This window comes from Falco naumanni, chromosome 7 (assembly GCF_017639655.2).
Source record: "Falco naumanni isolate bFalNau1 chromosome 7, bFalNau1.pat, whole genome shotgun sequence".
NCBI classification, from domain to species: Eukaryota; Metazoa; Chordata; class Aves; order Falconiformes; family Falconidae; genus Falco; species Falco naumanni.
In genome coordinates this window covers 29,559,924-29,581,774 of record NC_054060.1, presented here as the reverse complement: position 1 = coordinate 29,581,774, position 21,851 = coordinate 29,559,924, and the positions used below count along the sequence as shown (strand labels likewise).

The 21,851-nt window shown below is 47.6% G+C and overlaps 1 protein-coding gene across 1 annotated transcript; it reads right to left on the bottom strand.

The window, feature by feature from the left end:
• Positions 1-877: 877 nt before the first annotated feature.
• LOC121091089 (inositol 1,4,5-trisphosphate receptor-interacting protein-like 1) lies at positions 878-21,468 on the bottom strand. The gene is made up of 2 exons (XM_040600294.1): positions 21,343-21,468; positions 878-1,678 (listed from the first exon to the last, which is right to left on the bottom strand). Exons 1-2 carry the CDS (start codon positions 21,382-21,384, stop codon positions 878-880), a joined length of 843 nt encoding a protein of 280 aa, XP_040456228.1. The 5' UTR covers positions 21,385-21,468.
• Positions 21,469-21,851: the final 383 nt, after the last annotated feature.

Below are 21,851 nucleotides of genomic sequence, written 5' to 3'. Positions count from 1 at the left end.
CGCGGCAGCCGCGTTGGCGCGCTGAGGCTGAGGCGGGCTGGGGCAGGGGCGGGCAGGGGCAGGGTCGTGTCTGGAGATGACCCCCAAAAGGAGGCACCCACTTCTGGACCCCCGCCGATGCCTGCTTCCGCGTGGCTGTTTGCTCCATGTCTGGCCCACAGCTCCCGGGCTCAGTTAAATGGCCGGGCAGCCTTACACCGAGCCCGGCAGGGCTGTGAAGGAGCTCTGAGACGGTCAGCTCGCAGAATGGCCTTCCATGGAGCGCACCCAGCTTCTCCCCGCCGGTGCGGACTGGAAGTCGCAGCAGCTACTGCCTGGGAGAGTGGCGGTGGGGGAAAGCCTTGCTTCCTGAGTCAAAATCCGGCAAGGCAGCAGTGCAGAAGTTCCCGTGGGTTTTCCATCGGTCCCTTGAGGCCAGGATGTTGCACTAAGGCCGTGTTGCATTTCTAGTCTTTGGGCAGCTGTCCTTTACAAACATGCAGGGAAATACCAAAGGTGGTCAAAGCATGAATAATTGTGTTTCAGACGTCTGATGTTTTGTCGCAGGCTGGTATTCCCCACTGACGGCTTCCCAGGAGCACTTTTTCCAGTAGTAGTGGGGCCTGCATCTCTGTCACGGCAGGTGCCAGCAGCACTGGTGCAGAGGGCTGAAGGGCGCTGTCAGACCAGAGCAGGCTTCAGCCAGGTGCTCATCACGGCTGGAATCTAGCCTTTTCAGAGAGACATCTAAAAGTTAAATTTTAGAATCCTACAGAAATTGCACAAGAGTGCTCAATTCCTTTAGGACTTTATTGAGCAGGTGGAATACGTATGCCCAAGCCAACAGAAAGGGCACCAGATGCCCATTCGCGGCACTGCTGGTGACACTGGCCTCTGCCTACTCCAGGCTCACAAAAGCGTCTGAGTTGCCTCGCTGCACTGCCAAGACCAGCTCAATGGTGAGGGGTCTCTCGAGGACGTTGGTCAGCTTGATCTTGCAGAAGCGTGATGAGGGCAGCACCGTGAGCCTCCATTTGTCCGACCGAGGCACAACAGCGAAGGCTATCATCATCAACTGCTGGAGCCAGAAGGCAGTCTTCTTCACGTCGAGGTATGAGCCAGTGCAGAAGGTTTCTAGGAGGCTGGCTTCCTGCCTGTTCATCAGCAGGTCCTCAGGCTGGTGGAGGAAGCAGAGCATGCCCTGCATCTCATACTCCTGTGTGCACATGCACTCCAGTTCCACACGCAGGCAGGAGTTCCTCACCGGCGTGTCCCTTTTGGTGCCCAACTCGAGGTGGAAGGAGTGCCCAGGGGGCGGCTCGAGGGGCACAAACAAGCGATAGACAAGACGGGCATCGTCGCCTTCTAGGAAGGTGCCGTCCTCCATAGCTGACTGCAGCCGCGGCACGAAGCCATTGCCAGAGAGCATTTGGCAAACACAGAGAAGGTTGTCCACCAGCTCTTTCACCACAATGGGTATTTGCCTGCTCGACGGGTACTTATACAGAAATCTGTCCGTATATAATGGCTCCTCCTCCTCCTGCAGGCTTCCGGAGATGCCATGCTTGCTGCTGCTTCCCGTCTCACGGCTCATTTTCCAGAAGAGCCAGCAGAGACAAAAGAGCAGGACCAGGCCTTGAGCAAAGTCCCAGGACAGGCACTGCTGGAAGTCAGTGGAGAGCATGGCTCCCCTGACCACCTCGCTCAGGCGTGGCCAGCAATTCCCCACATGTTTTGAAAGTTCATCTGCTGTCTGTGCTGTTTCTTCAGCCTCTTCAGGCGAGTACTTGGAAGTCTAGGAAAGGAGGAAACCTAGGGTAGGTGGAGTGGGATATGGGTTGGATGTTATGAAGATCCTTCTGGTCTGAACATCTGCTCCTTAGTTCCTGCAGCTGGGAGAGTCTGGATTTGATGACCACTGTCACATTCCTAGAATGGCCATAATCCCATATAAAACATTCCAAAGAATTACTCTTAAACCACCGTGGTTATAATGACCTTTCTGAGTTTGGTAGGACCACGGGAACTCAACGTATTTTTTCCAGCTATATTAGTTTTGTAGCAACAAACTGGGAAGTAGAGGACTAGAGAAACTTTTAATTTCTCAGTTTATGAACTGTATTTTACAACAGCCTAAAAGAATTCCTGCATCCTGACACAACACTTAACTGACCTGAAACAGACGCAGCTGTTTCTCTACTGTCCGAGTGTCTCAGCCTGGCAAACTGCAGGACTGAAGTCAAGGTCTGTGCTGAGATATGTATAATTACAGATTTTGTGCATGTTTGGCACTCTTTTTTCTACACCCTTGAATAGGTCTTGTCTACAGCGTAAAGTGCTTTGGAAAATTACTGGGTTAAAAATGCATCTGCTAAGGCAGAGCTTGAGGTCTGAATAACAGGCAGATGTGATCCCCCTCTTCTCCTGAAGACAAGTGGTAATTCTCCTCTGCAGAATAGGGGACCACAGTGCTTTGTGAGTTACCTTGATATAATGCAGGAAGCAGAGGCAGGACAGGATCCAGATATGCTGTGGATACAATGCGATCTGACGGCCTGTGCGTGCTGCTCTGGGTACTGGCCAGGGAGCAAGGGGGGACTATTGTCCCCTCACCTCTCCAAGCCAGCATCTGGGTGTTGCCCAAGCTCAGAGATGCTTGTGGTCAGGTAGTAAATAGAAAATGGGCTAGATGTTTGAGGTCTGCCTCAATGTGTCAGAGTTTTCTTGTTAAGCTGAATGAAAGAAATCAGAAAAAAAAACCTAGACTCAGTGGCCTGCAGGATTTTATTTGCTGTGCTCCCCAATCAAAACTGTCAGCGATGACAGGTGAAAACAGAAAAATTTAATTGGCATTTTACATTAGAATCGTAGACTATCTCAAGGTGGAAGGGACCCATAAGGATTATCAAGTCCATCTCCCTGCTCCTTGCAGTACTACCTCAAACTAAACCATATGACTAAGAGCATCGTCCAGATGTTCCTTGAACTCTGACAGGCTTGGTGCTCTGACCACTGCCCTGGGGACCCTGTTCCAGTGACTGACCACCCTTTCAGTTAAGAACATTTTCCTAATGTCCAACATGAACTTCCATTGCCTTGTGTCCTATCACTGGTCACTGAAGAGAGGAGATCAGCAGTTCCCTCTCCGCTGCCCCCCTTGGGAAAGTTACAGGCTGTGAAGAGGTCACCCCTCAGCCTTCTCCTCTCCAAGCTGAACAAACCAAGTGACCTCAGCCACTCCTTCCAAGTCTTGCTCTTGAGGCCTTTCACCATCATGATTGCCTCCTTTGGACACAGTCTGATAGTTTGATGTCCTTCTCCTATTGAAGTGCCCAAAACTGCACACAGTACTCAAGGTGGGGCCACACCAGTGTGATGTAAACAGGGACAATCACCTCCACTGACTGGCTCACTATGCTGTGCTTGATGCACCCCTGGACACAGTTGGCCCTTTTGGCTGCCAGGGCATGTTGTTGACTCATATTCAACTTGCAATCAATCCACAGGGCTGCTATCCAGCCTCTCCTCCCCTAGTTTGTACACATAACCCGGATTACCCCATCACAGTGCAGAATCTGGCACCTGCTTTTGTTAAATTTCATACAGTTGGTGATTGTCCAGCTCTCTAGTCTATCCAGATCTCTCTGTCAGGCCTCTCTACCCTCAAGGGAGTCCACAGCTCCTCCTAATTTAGTATCATTGGCAAACTTATTTAGATAATTTATAAAAAACATTGAAGAGCAATGACTGTAAAATCGAGCACTGGGGAACCCCACTGCTGACTGGACACCAGCCTAATGTGACCCCATTTATTCTAATTCTTTGAGCCCAACCTTTCAGCCAATTGTTCACTCAACATATTATGGACTTGTCTAGCTGTATGCTGGACATTTTGTACAGAAAGGTACTGCAAGACAGTATCAGAAGCTTTCCTAAAACTCACCCCCCCATATCTACTGGCTTCACTTGGTCAGCTAGGTGGGTGACCTTGTCATAAAAGGAAATTAAGACAGGTAAGGAGGACTTCCCCCTTGTGAACCCATGTTGGCTATGGCCAATGACTGCATTGTCTCTCAAGTGTTTTTCAATAACTCCCAGAATAACCTTCTCCGTAATTTTACCAGGCACTGAAGTGAGACTGACAGGCCTGTAATTACCAGGGTCTTCTTACCTCTCTAGGCTCCCAAGATAGTTGAAAGAGAATGGAGAGGTCCTGTGATAACATTGGCCAGTTCTTTTCGTACCCTGGGAGGAATCCCATAGGGCCCCATAGACTTGTGTGCATTGAGCTGGAGCAGCAGGTCTCAGAGTCAGCTAGGAGTTTATCATCCCCTCAGTCACAGTATTCCAACACAGGATGCAGGGGGTCCCACGGCCCATCATCAGTGTGAAAGATGGAGGTGAAAAAGACATTAAATGTTTCTTCTTTGTCTAGGCCCCTATTTGTGACATAATCCACCTCATCAAGTAATGCACCAATGTTATCTCTGATCCTCCTTTTGCTGTTAACATTTTAAAAAGCCCTTTTTGTTGTCCTTCAAAATGCTGGCCAGTTTGAATTCTACTACTCCCGCAGATGTTCTCTGGAGTGGCAGATCGTGCCAAGGGACCATGGGGAGCTTTCCATTAACTGGCAAAACTGCAAGGTGAGCACAGACAGAAAGAGAGGGTGCCTGCACGCTGTCCTCCTCCCCCAGAGCAGAAGCTCCAGCTCAATGTCACTGAGACTGGGAGTGAAGACAGCCAAACCTCCACACGTGCAAAAGCAGCCCCCAGGGAGCATGAGTGACCAGGATTGCGGCATGGCAGTTTGCGCGGTCACCCTAGGAGCTCAAGAGGTGAGCTCAAGTAGTGGTCATCACCCTCCCACAAGACACCTAGGCATGATTTTCATTTGGCCGAAAGGCAGTGCTAGAAGGCATGTGGTGACCCAGACAGAGCTCCCACTTAAACATGCAGCTGTTCAGGTCTCAGGCTGCAGGGACTGCCTGAGCCTGTCACTGTTAGCAGAGGGCAGCAGGGATAACTACTGTGTGAGGTGCAGCCAGGTGGAGGAACTGCTCAGCCTGGGGGCAGAGCTGAAAGAGGAAGTAGAAAAGTTAAGGAGTACCAGTGAGTGTGAGAGGGAGATAGACTGGTGGAACCACGTCTGCACTCTGTCATGTCCCACCTATGACAAGGGGGAGAGTGGCTCAGATTCACAAATCCCCTCAGTGTGAGCTAAGGTAAGATAACACTCAAGGTCTGTACATAGACATCAACTTTTGTGGAACAGTCAGTCAGGAAATGTCAAGCCTTTCACAATTATACCCAACCAGGCTATGCAGCTTTATGAGAAGCTGAGGTAGGCCTTGTATTACTTAACAACTTCAAGAAAAAAAGAGGGGAGCAGGGGAAGAGACAGAGGGAGAGCTACAGAGAGATATGGAGATCCCCAGTCCTGGATCCAGTGTTGGAGCTGCCAACAGGAGTGTTCAGTGAAGAGAGCGCTCCAGAGGCTTGTGCGTGCCCCTGTTTATTGACCCAGTTCCAGGACTTCTGAAATCTTCCCTTGCCCCAGTTCCAGAAGTGATTGAGACACCAGCCAACCAAGGGACACCAGCTCCACACACCACCACCACCCCTTCCATCATTGTCTGTTGCTATCCCTAGAACCTTCTTAGGTTTCTTCACTGAAAGGATGGTCAACCATTGGAACAGGCTACCCCGGGAGTTGGTGGAATCACCATCCATGAGAGTGTTCAAAAAACGCGTAGATGTGGTGCTTGGGGACATGGTTTAGTGGTGGACTTGGCAGTCCTGGGTTAACGGTTGGACTCAATGATCTTAAAGGACTTTTTCCAGTCTAAATGGTTCTGTGATTGTAATTGAGCTTTGGTCCCACAAATTTTCTCCCAACAGTGGCAAACAGCATCCCTGTAGTCATCCCATATTGCCTGTTCCTGTGCTTTTAGGAGATGGCTCTTAAAAAGTGACCAGTATTCATGGACCCCAATACCTTCAAAAGCAGATTCCCAGGGGATCTTGCTAACTAGCTCCTTCATCAGCCTGAATGCCACTCTCCCATATCTGGGGTCAAAGTTTTGCTGCCGGTTTTCCTCCTATTACCAATGATTTGGAACTGAACTACTTCAACATCACGGTGACTAAGAAGCTACCAATCACCATCATTTGCTTTCCCCTTAATCTTCTTAAGCTAGCTGTCCGTAGGGGTTTCTTTAATAGGTGTGGGGACTTGTCAGCCACTCTCATGTGAGCTGTGGGCTCCCAGAGGGTCTCTCCGCACTCCTGAGGTTTCCCAGGTACAGAAAACCTCCCTGTACACCACGATCCTCCCCTCTGCTGTGGATCCTGCCAGCATGGCAGCTGCTTACCTCAGGAAAATGGTTTAGCTCAAACCATTTGAGATTGGCATCCTAGAAGTTTTTCTTTGTACTGATTCTCAATGGCTCACGTACTGCAAGCATTCCCTCTCTGTTCACATTGGTATGCATCTGGTTGGCTTTCCATTTCCCTGTGTTCTCCTCAGTGCAGTGAAAAGAAACTAACCAAGGTCAATAGTCTACCCACCAGCATATACAAACAGGGGCATTTGGAGAGAAGTCAGCTGGAAATCAGGCTGCTTCCTGGTGCCGAAGAGGAACAGCAAGGAGCCGAGTCATGAGACACCATGATTTAGATACTGTTTTTATCACGGAAACCATCACTATATATTAAAATACACTCACACACATACATAGTTATGTGATAACTCAGTCTCTGGCTGCTCAGCGTACTTAACAGCAATTGCTCTTGGTTGAGGCAAAGCAGTCTGCACATAATTACTTTTACCCTTTGCATCATCTTGCATCAAGGAGGCACTAAAGCAATCTGACTTTTTGCCATAAAATCTCATGTGCCCTCTTAAATAGGACAGTGCACTGATGCCATGTTCCATTTCCAGGGCCCTCTGCTCACAGTTGTTAGAATGATTACACAGACCTCTTTTTTTCTACTGAAGAACTGCATAGAGCTCTGAAACTATATTCCAGCTGGGAACATGCAATTAATCATCACATGAGATAAAAGACTGCTCCCATATGTCTTGTGATGCATGCCACATTTACAGGTGTCTTTGCCTTGGATCCACATGCCTTCTGTACAATGCTAAGAGGAGAAGAGAAAGCTCAGCCTGATGTCCATCCTGCAAACTTGTAAATGTAGCTAGCTGATGCTAAAGATAACCGAACTATTCCATGCTTTGAAATCCCTTATCAGATCCTGCTGCCTGTAAAACAAAGGAAATTCCCAGCTTCTTTATTAAAATAAATTAATAATAACTGAATAATGAATATCAGTGATTAAAATCCCCAGTATCACAGCCCCATCTAATGGACTGGCTGAAAGGTGTTCAAAGGACCTACAAAGAGTCTATCTGGGTTTTTTTCAAAGTAAGTTATCGTGATAAACAAGACCCCATGGCATACTAAACTGTTAATTATGGGCACAGGAGGCATTTTCTTTGAAAATTAAAAAGGTTGCAAAATGGCTACAGCCTCTGGGAGGCAATTCTTAGAAGCAAAATGTAGCTCAGTGGTAGTGACTCCTTTATCTACTGCCTTCAGTATTCTCTTGGCACAGATTAGCGTGGAGAGGGGAGTCTCCATATTTTTTTGTCATGTTATCGTTATGCCAATGACTCTGGAATGCCATAATCCTGCAGAGCAGCACAGGCCCAAGGGAAAACACAGGGAAATCACTGAAAGAAGAGAGATATCAGTTAATCCAGGCTCCATTTTCTATTGTATGTTTGAGCTTTTTTTTTTTTTTCTTTTTTAATTTATGAAAAAATGGCAGGCAATGTGTGGCTTCCAGAGATGTGGCTTATCCTGCACAGTGTCAGTGTAGGGGGGAGACCAGCCTCAATGCTGTCTGTGCTATATGCTATGTGACACATCTATGTAAGCCTGTCAGAAATGCTGGTACCATCATGATCATAAGGCTGGTTACCAACTGCACTAAATACAGATACTAGCAGCAGGGTGCTGAGAGGAGTGGTGTCACAAGGTTTACACCATGATCCAGAGCTTCTAGAGGGAAGCAGAGGGACCCTTTTAGTCGCAGTGGGTGAGTAACTACTGGTTTCTAAACATCTGAAAAGGTATTTTGGACCCCAGTAGTATTTGTGATACTAGGTTACTAGGAATTTCTAGTGCTTCTTCCTCTGATCTGCTCTTAGCTTCTCTAGCAGCCTCAACTAAAAAAGTACATCTTCCCAGATGACTCAGAGCTCTGAGCCCCCATCACATTCGGTAGTGCTAATTAGGCACCTTGCTCCTGAAAACAGGAAGAATTAAGTAGCAGAAGCCCTTCATAGGTGTTCTCATTCTGAAAGCCCACTTTTGTTCTCTTCTGAAGGTTTCCCAGGATTTTACTCAGCTCTCTAAGTAAAAACCTCAAGCAAGGAGATCTCTTAACATTCCCCTTGTGAGGCTGAATGCCCAGACAAAAACAAGGTCTTGTTGCACCAAATCCATAAACCACCACTCTGTATCTTATAGGATTTCTGAGTTGGGTATCTGACCATAATATTCACCATGCACTGTTACCTCAGAACCTGGTGCTGACTTTGGTAAGAGAAAACGTGCTGGTGCACACCCTACAAAGCCTGGCCAGGATATCACTGGAGCAGGAACATTTGCTGTTCTTAAACCAGGAGACCCTCAAATAAATCCTTGCTTAAGTCAAGATAATTTTAGGGGAGTGATCCCTTCAGAAGGAGCAAATGTTGTATGTGATTTTCTATGCTGACCATTGCTGCCTACCTTCTCTGGGATTGGAAGGATGTGGTGCAAGCATTTATTTTCTGGAGGCACAACTATTTCAGCAGCCACAAAAGCTCCCTCACGTTGACCAAGCGCCAGATTCCATTTGAGTGGTGTCAGTCTCCTTTCTGGACCTGTACAAACATTCACTCTTCAGAATTAATTAAGGAAATGTTTCTGCTTGGGTTAATGGCTTTTCCTGGAGACTGACTTTTTCTGGTATGGATTGATTCACCCCTGAGCGTCAGTGGGGGCTGAGAGTGCTGCTCCAGGGGTGGGACAGTGCAATGGACTGTATGGTCACAGGGACAGGGTGTGTGGGTCCAGGCAACCATGCCCAGATGCACGACCACTCGTGACTGAGCTTTGCATCACATCTTCCAGCGCCACCACAAAACCTAAACAGAAAAGGCAGGTGGACACCACCATTCCCGTTACTAAGCAGCACTGTCTCTCCTAATTGCCACATGTAGAAGGACAGTCCCAGCTAATTCAGAGGTCATTAGAGAGGAAGAGGCTGGAGCAGTCAGGATATCTACGTAGACCAAGTACTACCAAGTTCAGGTCCTGGCTGCGGCACCCGGTACATGCCCTGCTCTGGAGCACTCGTCAGAAAACAGGGGCATCTAGTGGCTGTGTCAGAAGTTTCAGTAAACACCACCATTCCCTTGAGAAGGTGTAAGAATTTCCCTTTTTCCTCTCTCAGCTCTGAAAATAAAAATATTTAATTCCATAACGTTACCAAAAGGAGGAGGGAGAGGAGTAAATCCTCACTAAATTTCTGACGCAGTTGTGAGATTCTGCAGGCGTGTAACCGGATTAAATGGAAGTGCTGCTCATTTCTGCTGCGGCTGCTGCTCTGGACAGCCAGACCTGCTACCCTGGGACTCAAATCCCATGATTATTCACTGCAGGGGAAATGTTGCATCTCTCTGTGCTGACCAAGGCAGCAACTATTTGCAAAGGTTTTCAAGACTGTCTGTTCCCAGTCTTTGGCCCTTGTGCAGGGACCATCACTGTGTGTAATATCTTCACTGGCCTGGGCTCTCTAGCCACTGGTGCTAATGAAGTATTGCACTTGCTGATGATCGCTCCCCTGTAACACTGAACTGTAGCCTGGATGCAGCCAGGCCACCAGAGCTGCACTCTACATGGCAGTGAGTTAAGGACAGAAAGAGAAAGCAAGGACTAACGTGTGTTTTGCTCCTGTGGCTCCTGCTGCCCAGCTTTACGCACTGAGCTGGGGGCCCTGTGACACCAGAGCAGAGCAAGGCATTGCATCAGCTCCTCCTTCCCTACTCTAGGGAGGAGACATCATCTTTCCTTCTGGACAGGCACCTTCCAGATGCTCTGCAAGGCAAATTTTTTGCCTGCAGATAATAAAAGTGAGATGATAAGAAATGCAGGTGAGGAAATACTGTTTAATAGTTGGGATATGTTGCAACTCCAGGTTGCAACTCCTTATACAAGGCTCTGAGCCAATACGTCTGGAAAACAGTCCTTGCACACAGCACTTTTCAACCTATTCACCTCTTAGACCTTGCAAATGTGACTGTCTGGTAACTAACCGCCCCCTGGCAGTGACAGCTTTCAGTCCCTCTTGCTCTATTAGGTTCTCATCAGCATCACCAGCTTAGTGTGATTTGAATTTTCTCACTTCCTAATATATGGACAGAGCGGGCATATTGCAAAGGGGCTATCACATAGGCAAGTCCCATGTTTTCCTACTTAACGGCTAAACAGAACACAACCAAGTCTCCTGGGCTGTCAGGCATCTAACAAATGCAAAATTCATTCTTTTATTAAGCAAAAGGAACAAGGGAGAAAGCACAAAGCAAAAAAATGAGTGCTGAATGCTAAAAGGACTGTTGCTGTTACACAATTCTCTACAGAAAATCAGAGACAAATAATACTACTAGAAAGGCGTATTATTATTTTATAGACTTAGTCCCAAAGTGAGAAAAGCAGAGAGAAAAACATTCACAGCTGTTTTTCCCTTCTCTGGCCACTTCAATGAGCTTACAGGATACATAATTTTGCAAGGTCTGTACGTGCTCTTTGAGTTGTGATTCAACTCGCAGGTAAACTCCAAAGCCTGCATTCTCCAGACAGCCTGTTTTATTCATAGATGTGCATATTATGAATAAATACTATTTATGTAGGTAGATTTAGGAGGCTGGCACTCAGCTAAGAATGCCAAGGTCTTCAAGGGTGTTACTTCTGTGACTGGCATTCAGGTGAACACAACCAAGCTCAGCTCAGATGAGTACACGTAAACCCTGCTGGCAATGAGTCTGTGCAGATGGGAGTGTGGTCACAAGCTGCCTGGCAAGGTGAGGGAACAAGTCAGCCATAAGCTCATGTTTAGCTGTGGGCGTTTGCAGCAGAGGGTTGGGGTTAGCTCAGCTGCGTCATGAGGAGTAGGAGATTCCCTCCTGTTCCTGCTCTGCAAGGAAAAGATTTACAGAGTTTATGCATATTTGAAAACTTTGGTTATCTGCTGTCTTGGGTGGTTTTTTTTAATGCACATACCCACATGCACACAAGAAAAATGCACACAGGTATGATGTGTCAGGCAAGTTAACATTGATAACAATTTTGATAGCAAAGCTCTGAGCTAAATGGCTTTTAAATGGAAGGAGTTCAGCCTTGAGATCAGTTACAGCAATTATATGTCAACAAGGACATTTTTATTTGCATCCTTATTACAATGTGGAAAATAACTACTGCAGGTCTGTGCAGCCTACTGGGGCTGGCCTCCCCTTGGTGCATGTCTGAGACTGCTGTTGCAGGCACAGACCACTCCACAGAGAGGCAGGTCTCCAGTCTGCTCTTCCTCTCCTAGTAGCTCCAGCCAACTGCATGGATCCAGCCATCTTTTAATACCTTTAATTAAAGAAAAAATAATGACAAGACAACACATCAACACATGATTCTGAAGGAGAAGCTGGCTTGTTCTGCTCACTTCTTGTAAAAGAAAGAGCTGCAGAAAATCAGTGCAAGCCCAGAAAGGGTCCATCTGGCTGGAATCAGTGGTGTGGGCAGTGCTGCCTTCCCAGACAGCTGTGACACCTGCCAAGGTGACACCAGTAACTTGCTGCAGAGCATGCAGGTGCATCTTGGATGGAGAAAGCACTTGGCAATTGGCAATTTGGATTGGATCTCCATCAGTTATTCTGAGCTCACCCTCATCTCTGCTGTTGTTGACCTGATAACGATCGGCTTCCTTACAAGGGGAATAAGTTCAGCAGCATTTTGATGGCAAAGGGTAGGAATCAGCCACAATAGGCAGGGACTGCTGCTTGCTTTCTCTTTTTCCTATACAACAGTGAGCTTGTTGTGGCCCTATCAAATATATAAGCACCCTCTGCAATGCCTCAACGCTGAAAAGGTATTTTAATATTCCAGGAACGTCTGTATATACTATTGTGAGCTTTAAAACCCCTCAAACCCACTAGAAGCTGCCCTGGCAAGCAGCTCCACCTCTCCAAGACCAAGCTGCTGATAGAGACAGGTAATGGGACATCGTATCCAGCCATGTCACACTGCCATGTGGCCAGGTTAGCTGCTCTTCCCAGCCAGCTTTCAAGATCAGCCAAGAGCTTGACACTGGGGTAACAGCAATGAGCTACCACAGATCATTCATAATAATTGACTTTGGGACCACACTTTTCTCTTGGCAATCATCCACCAACACACTCAGTCACCACCGCTCAGGTGACAACTCTGCCATGTGTTAAGCTGCAGGAGCCCACTTGTGTGTCTGAGCTGCAGCAATGTGCTAATATTTTAAACATTTTCATCTATTATTTATCCTCCAGCTAAACAAAAAGGTCTTTTTTACCTACTTTTAATTTCTTTTCCATGCTGCTAAGAGCAGTCGGCATCTGCTGCAGTGATGAGCGACCTTGCACGAACCTGTGTAAAAACTGACAGTTCTTGGCAATCCAATTCACTGGTGCCTACTCTGCTTTCTGCAGCAGGAACTGTGGGGGTTCTGGGCTGGTTCCTCATTGATCATTGCGGATACTGGAAAAAAAAGACCTCTTCCCACTGGATTCGGTCAGGAGCTGCCATGTACTTTGTTGTGCTGGGTGTGAGACGGAGCCTAGAGCAGGGAAGCTTGTACTCTGCTATGAGTCTCCACCATTTGTTTCACATTTCCAGCTCCTTGATAACACACCCAAGGCTACGATCTATCAAGGTCATTGCCCACTTTCCTCCTGGGAAGCTGATCCTCATCTGTCAGTGTGACAGGAGAGGCAATGGCAGTGTAAGGACCTGTATGAAACAGTTTCCCGCAGGGACTAAAGATCTTGTCACTCTTAGAAAAAAGATGCATCTTATCCCCAAGTAACAGAGGTGCAAAGAGGGAAGTTAATGCGGAGCTCACAAATCTGTGTGCCCAGCAGCCACTTTCAGAGCTGGTTGGTTGATTTCTGAACTCTAATGAAAGTGCAAGACAGGAAAGGCTTCTGGCTTTCAGCGAAGAAAGGATTTTTACAGCCACAAATGATCAACATACACTTAGCTGTGTTGGTTAAAGAGAGGAAGCAAGGTCCTGGGGTTCAGTTGTGTGCCTGGGATGCCAGAGCTTTGCAGATTTTTAATGCTTGAAGTGCTCTTCCTAACCACTCTGTCTAACTTGCCATGTGTCAGAGACAAAAGGAGCTCCAGTTCCTCTTCAGCAAGGCTGTAGCTTTGGTTACATTGACAGCTTCTTTTCCAGAAAGATATTTTTCCTGAAATGGTTGGAATGTAGAGCTGTGTTTGGTTCACCAGGACTGGTGCAGGCTGCAGGTAGTTCGTTGATGCTCTCCAGCCAGGTCTGAACTTTGGGATTCAGGAATGCTGAGGATGATGCAATGTGATATAACATTGGTACCTCACTTTCCCCTATGGTAAGTGAGGATAATGGCCTGCTGTTTCCACAGCTGTTCCCTCCCCAGTGCGCTCAGACTCTGGACATTTCCATGTACTGGTCTGCTTTGGCACCTTCACTTGTGTGGAGGTCCTTTGTTCCTCCTGTTGCTTCTCCCCCAGTGCCAGTGAGATCGTGCCAGGGCTGCATCACCATGGATCTGAAGCCACAGTGCTGGGGAGCTGAACTCACCTGCGGGTGAAGGCAATGCATTGCTAAGAAGATAGGGATGGATCTCATGCCTCAGAGCCAGGGCTGGAGTGGGTAGGAGCCCTTTTCACCACTGTCCTCCAGATCTAGCTACACCAGTAGAATGGTTCACAACACTGGCCCAGAAATCTTCTCCAGCACTAAACAGTGTTGTGTTAGAACACTGTGTAAGTTATTGCAGGTTTGTGCTCCGACAGGACTTTGATTAGAATTGAGTTTATGTTATTAAAAACTCCCATCCTTCACATCCTTCCAGTTCCCTTCCCTGGCTGCAGAGCTCAGCCAGGGCTGCCTTTGCCACATTTAATCAGCCTAGGCATATTAACTACAAATTCCTGCAAATATTTAAACACTTAGGTCTCATATATGTGCCCATAACTGATTATTACTAATCTTTTTCCATGGAAATTTATCAAGAGGAATGAATAATTGTTCAGGTGCCCACTCAGGATGGCATTGACCTGAGTTATATTGATTTCCAAAGTTTTGATAGTGATCTGAAACATCCCCATCAGTGTTGTATGGGGGTGTCTTATAATTAATAACATTTCCTATAAATGTCAGTGTGAGATACAACAGTATGGTAGCTTCATTTTAATGAGGAAAAACTGAACCTTGCTATTTTCAGTCCCAGGCCAGCAATCCAGCTTCTTCTTTTCACTGTGATTTCTGCACAGACTTCACCACAGTCATGGAGCTGAGGGTACGCACTGTTAGTTTCTGGATTACTGTCCTTTTTACAGACCAGTGGCATCTTTTTCACCACCTACTGGGCATACATTTCAAAAAAACAAATGTTACAATGGAGATGCAAGGGTTATGCTCCCTCCAAATATGACAGTGTTCATGTTGGGCATTAAATTATTTGACCTCAAAAAAGCACCACAGTTACATTAAGGGAGGGCAGAGGGGTGGGATTACAATGGAGTAAACTTGCAAAGTCACTAGTCACGGAAGGTGTCTCAGTTTCAGAAAGTCCCTCTTGAAATACCTCCAGGGCCTCACTTAGAGAGGACAAGTGCTTAGACTGTCTGACAGACATGCTGCCTTAGCGTATTTCAGGTTGGGTGACTAGCTGTGGAAAATGGAGGCCTGCACAAGACTTGCTTGTAGCAGGGAGCAGAATTACCAGTAGCTGCATCAAAGTTTGGCCAATGGCTACTAGCATAACTAAGCCTGAATTTTGTCAAGGTATTTACATATCAATAGCGGGGGGGGGGGGGGGGGAATTAAGAAAAAGGGGAATTCAGAGCATAATAGGGGCTAGGTTGGCCTTCAACCCTTGGAATAGTTTTGCCCAGAGCTAATTTTGTAGCAGAGTGATATTGGACTGTGTACAGAGCTTTTCCTGGGAAAAATAAAAAATCTTACTACACTGCTGATAAAAATGTCTGTTTCTATGTATACAAATCTTAGAAACTCTTCTAGCACAAAATTAGCTCTGCTTTTGTGTTCTCACTTACAACACTCAGCTCTGACAGTCAGCAGATAGCTGACCTGTATCTGCACAGCCTGCTTCAGTAATTATATTTAAGACACTAAAATGGTGGGGCTTTAGAGGCAGAATTTTTGAGAATATTTTAAGAATCATACTGGCTAATTCAGGCATCTGTTGCTATAATCCCATAGTGTGGGCTATCATTCCAGAAAGAGTACTTAATTTCCATACCAACCCTGCAGCAGTAGTGAAGGTACCAAATATTCCTTTCTCCTTCTTCACTCATTTCCTTCTGATGATGTTTTCAAAATATAGTCCTGCATATATGTTGAACTCTGAGTTTTGTCAGGACAGCTGTTAATTATATGGCAATAATGCCTTTTCTGATAGATGTTTCTGTTATGACAATTGATGTTTTGTCTTTTGAAATAAAGAAACAGTAATTCAAGTATTTAGCGCCATGGGCTGATAGGATTGTTTTGACACTGGTTCTTAAAAAACCTGAAGTAATCCATCTTCCCTCCTAGCTCTATCTTATATATAGACTTCAGAAAAATAAATGAGAGTTTTAAGTCATCTGGGGCTATGGTTTGATTACATTTGAGCTGAATTTTAAGGGTGAAGGAACATGTGGCACCTTTTAAAAAGTAATGTTTGTGAAGAAAATAGAGAAGAAGGAGAATATTGACAAGGTGTGGTAAACAAACAACCATCATAAAGGCAGAAAATGTACCACAGAAGATTTTTGTTTGTTGCTATCATGAAACACTCGGTATCCCTAGGAAAAGCAATAAGAAGTGAACTAAAGGGGTAACTGTATAGGGGCAGGTTGGAGATAATCCTTCAGTCTCTGGTCTGCTGTGGATTCCCTTCATGATCATGACAAATGACATAACTCTGCCCTACTTTTTCCTTTGTAAAGGAGACTAGCATTGAGATGCTGCAGGGCTTAAGTCTTACCTATGTGTATAGTCCTACACAAATAAGTGTGCATGTATGTAGGCACAATATTTTGAGGTGGCTCAGAATTGGATGAACCAGAATAAAAAGTTGGCTAGGGGACCAGGGCTACTTGATATCCACAATGCAGGCTATGATAGCAAGTGTATGCTTCTGAAGAATAAGGAAACTCCTCCTTTCTGGATCCATTTTGTTTTCCCCTCTGCAAAAATAGCAGGAATGGATCTGCTAGACAGTTGCAGACTTTCCTGGAGGAACTGCTAAATGAAACATCCTGGACAGCATGGAGATCCTTATATATCTGGGTCTTTGCTGCTTTTTCATGTTGTTTGGAAAATTGGGCATGTGACAGGGTGGGCTATCACCTCCCACAGAGAAGGGAATAACTCCAGGACACAGGAAGCAACAAGCAGCAGAGCGGTGCAGGAACACCTGTCATTCAGTACATCCAAGGTGTCAACGTCAAGGTGCAAGACACTAAGCTGTCTAATTATGCCCTGGAGAAACATTTAGGAAGTGGAACATTTAAGCATCCCATTCCTTATAAAAGATTGGACTATTTAAGAACAGTATTCACAAAGTGGACCTTGATCTGGAAAATCATCTTCTTTCAGGATACTACATGTTGGCTTGTCTTAAGTGTACATCTAAGTGCTCTTCATGAAGCTGGTGGTGCCAGATCAGAAATAGTAAGAGAGAAAAGAGCAAATGATTCTTAGCATGCAGCAGAATCAAAGAAATAATCAGTATGGCCCTGCGCTAGAGATAGCGTTGAAGATGGGGGCTGGCAAAATGATAGCCGTGAAAGTACCAGGGTCTGGGTCTTGTGAGCTTGAGAGGAGGTGACAAGAGATGTATAAAGATACACCTGGGGTGTTAGATATGTGGCACATGGAGGATCTGTCATTTCAGGAGAAGCTGTCAGGCTGAAAGCTTTGGATGGGGCTTTTTGTTTTTTTTTAACTTTAGAGCTTGTGGATAAAATTATGACAATTTTCATAAAAGTCAAGTCTCTTGTACATTAAATGGGGCTTGGCAGGAGGGTTTGGGAGTGCTCGGTGTGTCAGAGCAGCAGAGGAGAGTTGGAGCACAAGCTGCCGCTTGGGCACATGAAAGCTGGAGCTGGCCAGTGGGACCCCTGCCCAAATAGCAATGGTAGTCCCTGGCCCCAGCACTCAGTTTCTGAAGCAACATGTGGGCTTTTCAATGAAAGATGTCTAATTCTCAGTATTTCTGAGCACCCACCTTCAGAGCCAGATCCCACTAAATGCTGGCAGCTCTGGAAACCTCACAGCTCCTGAACGAGAACAAGAGCACTTCTGCAAACCCCACCACCATTGGGATTTTATGAGCCCAATTAGACTGAGTGCTGAACTCAGTCCTGTCAGAAGCCAACGTAAGCCATTGTCACCTACCAAAAGTATGTCTCATTCCTCTGTGGGTTTCTCCTTGCTGCCTCAAGTTTTACAGCCAGAAGAGATGAGTAGAGAGGGTATCAGTGGGCTTCCTCTCTGCTAGGTGGTGCTCAGTACTTCTCAGGAATAACTGCTTTATCAAGAGAAGGTAGCGACCAAGTCTAAACTGCCCTATCCTATATGGGGAAAGAGCCAGGCTTGAGGTGTTAAGGGAGCTGATGCCCTCATAAGATTCCTTTTCTTGGCTAGTATCAAGTAAACCAAATATATCTTCTGAATTGTTGAGGGGTAAAAGATCGATTGTTTCCTGTTTTTACTGGGCTGCAAGTTTTCTGGTAGCAACAGAAAGGAGGAGTCAGAAAAAAAGGAGTTTGGTGAAATTCAGGGTGAACAACTGCAATACATGCTCCTACTACCCCAAGTCATTCAGAACCATGAATGCTGTGTTTTAATATGACCATAATTGAAGTAGCAGGCAGTTGGCACACTGGGAATGCATTTGAAGCGCTTCTACATAAGTACCTCAACACAAAACTAAGGCCTAACTGTAGGCTCCCAAGAAAGAAAATTCTGGCATGTACTCTGCCTACATACACTAAAATGAATGCATAATGCAGCAAGTTTCTTCCTTTCTCGGCTTATCCCTTTCTCTTTCTCACACACACACATGCATGCACGCAGCTGAACTCCCACACAAGTTCTGCAGGGAAATTACAGCCTGCTCATGTCACTCCTTTCTTTGTAACTGAAATAGTGCCATAGGTCTGGGAAGTGCTCTCTCTGTGCAGGTCGGAACTTCTTCCAGCTCAGGAACACCATTCTTTGATAATACATAAATTAGAGTTTTCTATGTAAATCAACAATCTTTTTTTTTTTCCTTCAAAAAACTGGATTGCAGTGACACTAGTCATAAATTGTAGCTTTCCTGTTGGCAAGTCTTTGGGAACTAGACATGAAGAACAAAATTTTCTGTTGTCAGGTCACATTAACTCCAGGATTTCTCACCAGCAAATTGTGTCTTCAGTGCTCTGCATGATTCACTAAAAAAGGCCTTTCTCTATGTAAAGCATCAGCTTCTGTTAAGCAGAAGAAATAAACTACTGCATGCAAAAGATGTGAGCGCATGGCTTATGAATAATCAGAACAATTTTAGAAAAATCACCTCAAAGCATGGCAAACAGCAAGAGCGCCCTCAGATTAGTATCTCTGATGCTCAAAGACCAATGCAAGTGGCTTCCTCTTACTGCTAAAAAGGGGGCACAACTCATGGCTTGTTATCAGTGCTGGTAAGAGGGAATGTTTAATACCGTGAATCTGCAGGGAAACACAGTGGAGGAGGCAAGCGAGGACCCAGAACGAGCATTCTAGGGGAGACTGGTGACAGTGTGACCACAGGGAGCAGCAACACACAGCCTGAGAAGGTCTCCTTGGCTGCTTTGTGTTTGTTCTCATTATTTCCAAGTGAACGCACAGGCTTTGTTGAAAGCCAATTGTTTTCATTACAGCTTCCTTTTGGCACGAGTGACAGGCAGCACAGTGGGTTACTCTGAGCCCTTGGCCATGCTGAGTTCATGGGGCAAGGCTGCTTTCTCTAATTCCCTGTAGAGAGGTGGCTACCACGCTCTTTGGGGACACCTGTGCTCAGGGACCAGTGTGCACGATGACAGGGAAACCCTTTCCACAGAGAGCATGTTCTGCTCTCTTCAGGCCAGTACTTGGAAGTCTAGGAAAGGAGGAAACCTAGCGAGCAACAGGGATAGAGCTGCAAGAGACAGTCACCAGCACGGACCCGGCGGCGGCGGCCCGCCAGTCCCTAGTTCCGTAGCCTGTCGGTGGTGGAGTCCCCGGATCGCCTCAGTGCCCGGGGCCGCGGTCTTTTATAGAGCGTCCGGGAGCGCGTTTCCCTGACAGCGGCACTTGCGGTTCTGAGGGGTGCACGCGGCAGCCGCGTTGGCGCGCTGAGGCTGAGGCGGGCTGGGGCAGGGGCGGGCAGGGGCAGGGTCGTGTCTGGAGATGACCCCCAAAAGGAGGCACCCACTTCTGGACCCCCGCCGATGCCTGCTTCCGCGTGGCTGTTTGCTCCTTGTCTGGCCCACAGCTCCCGGGCTCGGTTAAATGGCCGGGCAGCCTTACACCGAGCCCGGCAGGGCTGTGAAGGAGCTCTGAGACGGTCAGCTCGCAGAATGGCCTTCCACGGAGCGCACCCAGCTTCTCCCCGCCGGTGCGGACTGGAAGTCGCAGCAGCTACTGCCTGGGAGAGTGGCGGTGGGGGAAAGCCTTGCTTCCTGAGTCAAAATCCGGCAAGGCAGCAGTGCAGAAGTTCCCGTGGGTTTTCCATCGGTCCCTTGAGGCCAGGATGTTGCACTAAGGCCGTGTTGCATTTCTAGTCTTTGGGCAGCTGTCCTTTACAAACATGCAGGGAAATACCAAAGGTGGTCAAAGCATGAATAATTGTGTTTCAGACGTCTGATGTTTTGTCGCAGGCTGGTATTCCCCACTGACGGCTTCCCAGGAGCACTTTTTCCAGTAGTAGTGGGGCCTGCATCTCTGTCACGGCAGGTGCCAGCAGCACTGGTGCAGAGGGCTGAAGGGCGCTGTCAGACCAGAGCAGGCTTCAGCCAGGTGCTCATCACGGCTGGAATCTAGCCTTTTCAGAGAGACATCTAAAAGTTAAATTTTAGAATCCTACAGAAATTGCACAAGAGTGCTCAATTCCTTTAGGACTTTATTGAGCAGGTGGAATACGTATGCCCAAGCCAACAGAAAGGGCACCAGATGCCCATTCGCGGCACTGCTGGTGACACTGGCCTCTGCCTACTCCAGGCTCACAAAAGCGTCTGAGTTGCCTCGCTGCACTGCCAAGACCAGCTCAACGGTGAGGGGTCTCTCGAGGACGTTGGTCAGCTTGATCTTGCAGAAGCGTGATGAGGGCAGCACCGTGAGCCTGTATTTGTCCAACCCAGGCACAACAACGCCGGCTATCATCATCAACTGCTGGAGCCAGGAGGCAGTCTTCCGCACGTCGAGGTATGAGCCAGTGCAGAAGGTTTCTAGGAGGCTGGCTTCCTGCCTGTTCATCAGCAGGTCCTCAGGCTGGTGGAGGAAGCAGAGCATGCCCTGCATCTCATACTCCTGTGTGCACATGCACTCCAGTTCCACACGCAGGCAGGAGTTCCTCACCGGCGTGTCCCTTTTGGTGCCCAACTCGAGGTGGAAGGAGTGCCCAGGAGGCGGCTCGAGGGGCACAAACAAGCGATAGACAAGACGGGCATCGTCGCCTTCTAGGAAGGTGCCGTCCTCGATAGCTGACTGCAGCCGCGGCACGAAGCCATTGCCAGAGAGCATTTGGCAAACACAGAGAAGGTTGTCCACCAGCTCTTTCACCACAATGGGTATTTGCCTGCTCGACGGGTACTTATACAGAAATCTGTCCGTATATAATGGCTGCTCCTCCTCCTGCAGGCTTCCGGAGATGCCATGCTTGCTGCTGCTTCCCGTCTCACGGCTCATTTTCCAGAAGAGCCAGCAGAGACAAAAGAGTAGGACCAGGCCTTCAGCAAAGGCCCAGGACAGGCACTGCTGGAAGTCAGTGGAGAGCATGGCTCCCCAGACCACCTCGCTCAGCTGCTGGGTCCAGTGCTCCATCATCCGAGGCATCTCCTGGAGCAGCTGCCCTGTGCAAGTGGCATCTGGATGACGCCCAGCACAATCAAGGACAACACTGCAGCCAGAGCTATGGAGCGTGCAGGAGAGGGTAGAGGAGGGGGCTCAGCGGGGCTGGGCGGGGGCAGTGGGGTCAGGAGCAACAGGGATCTGGGGGCAGGCAGGAGAGGGGGCGAGGGAGCTGGGAGGCGGCAAGACCGGTGCCCAGGCCTGGTGCTGGCAGAGCTATGGCCTGCCCTGCCCTGCTCAGCATTCCTCTGAGCACCAGGCCCTCTGCACAGGGTCAGACCCTTTCCCCGAGGGCCCGCATATCTGCCCGGGCCCTTATCCAGCCCAGTCTCCTCGCTGCATGTGCACTCCCCGCTGGCCCAGGCCGTACTGGGGCAGCACTGCCTGCTGCCCCGCCTCACACCCTCCACCACACCCCATTGTGACTCACCTGTTATGTCACATGTGCCAGA

What these genes read in the sequence shown, in the direction of transcription:
- LOC121091089 (XM_040600294.1), bottom strand. Translation starts at nt 21,384, where the DNA reads ATGCCTCGGATGATGGAGCACTGGACCCAGCAGCTGAGCGAG. An exon ending in GGACCCAGCAGCTGAGCGAG is followed by an intron (nt 1,679 to 21,342) that starts GTGGTCTGGGGA and finishes CGCCTGAGCGAG; the next exon opens with GTGGTCAGGGGAGCCATGCT.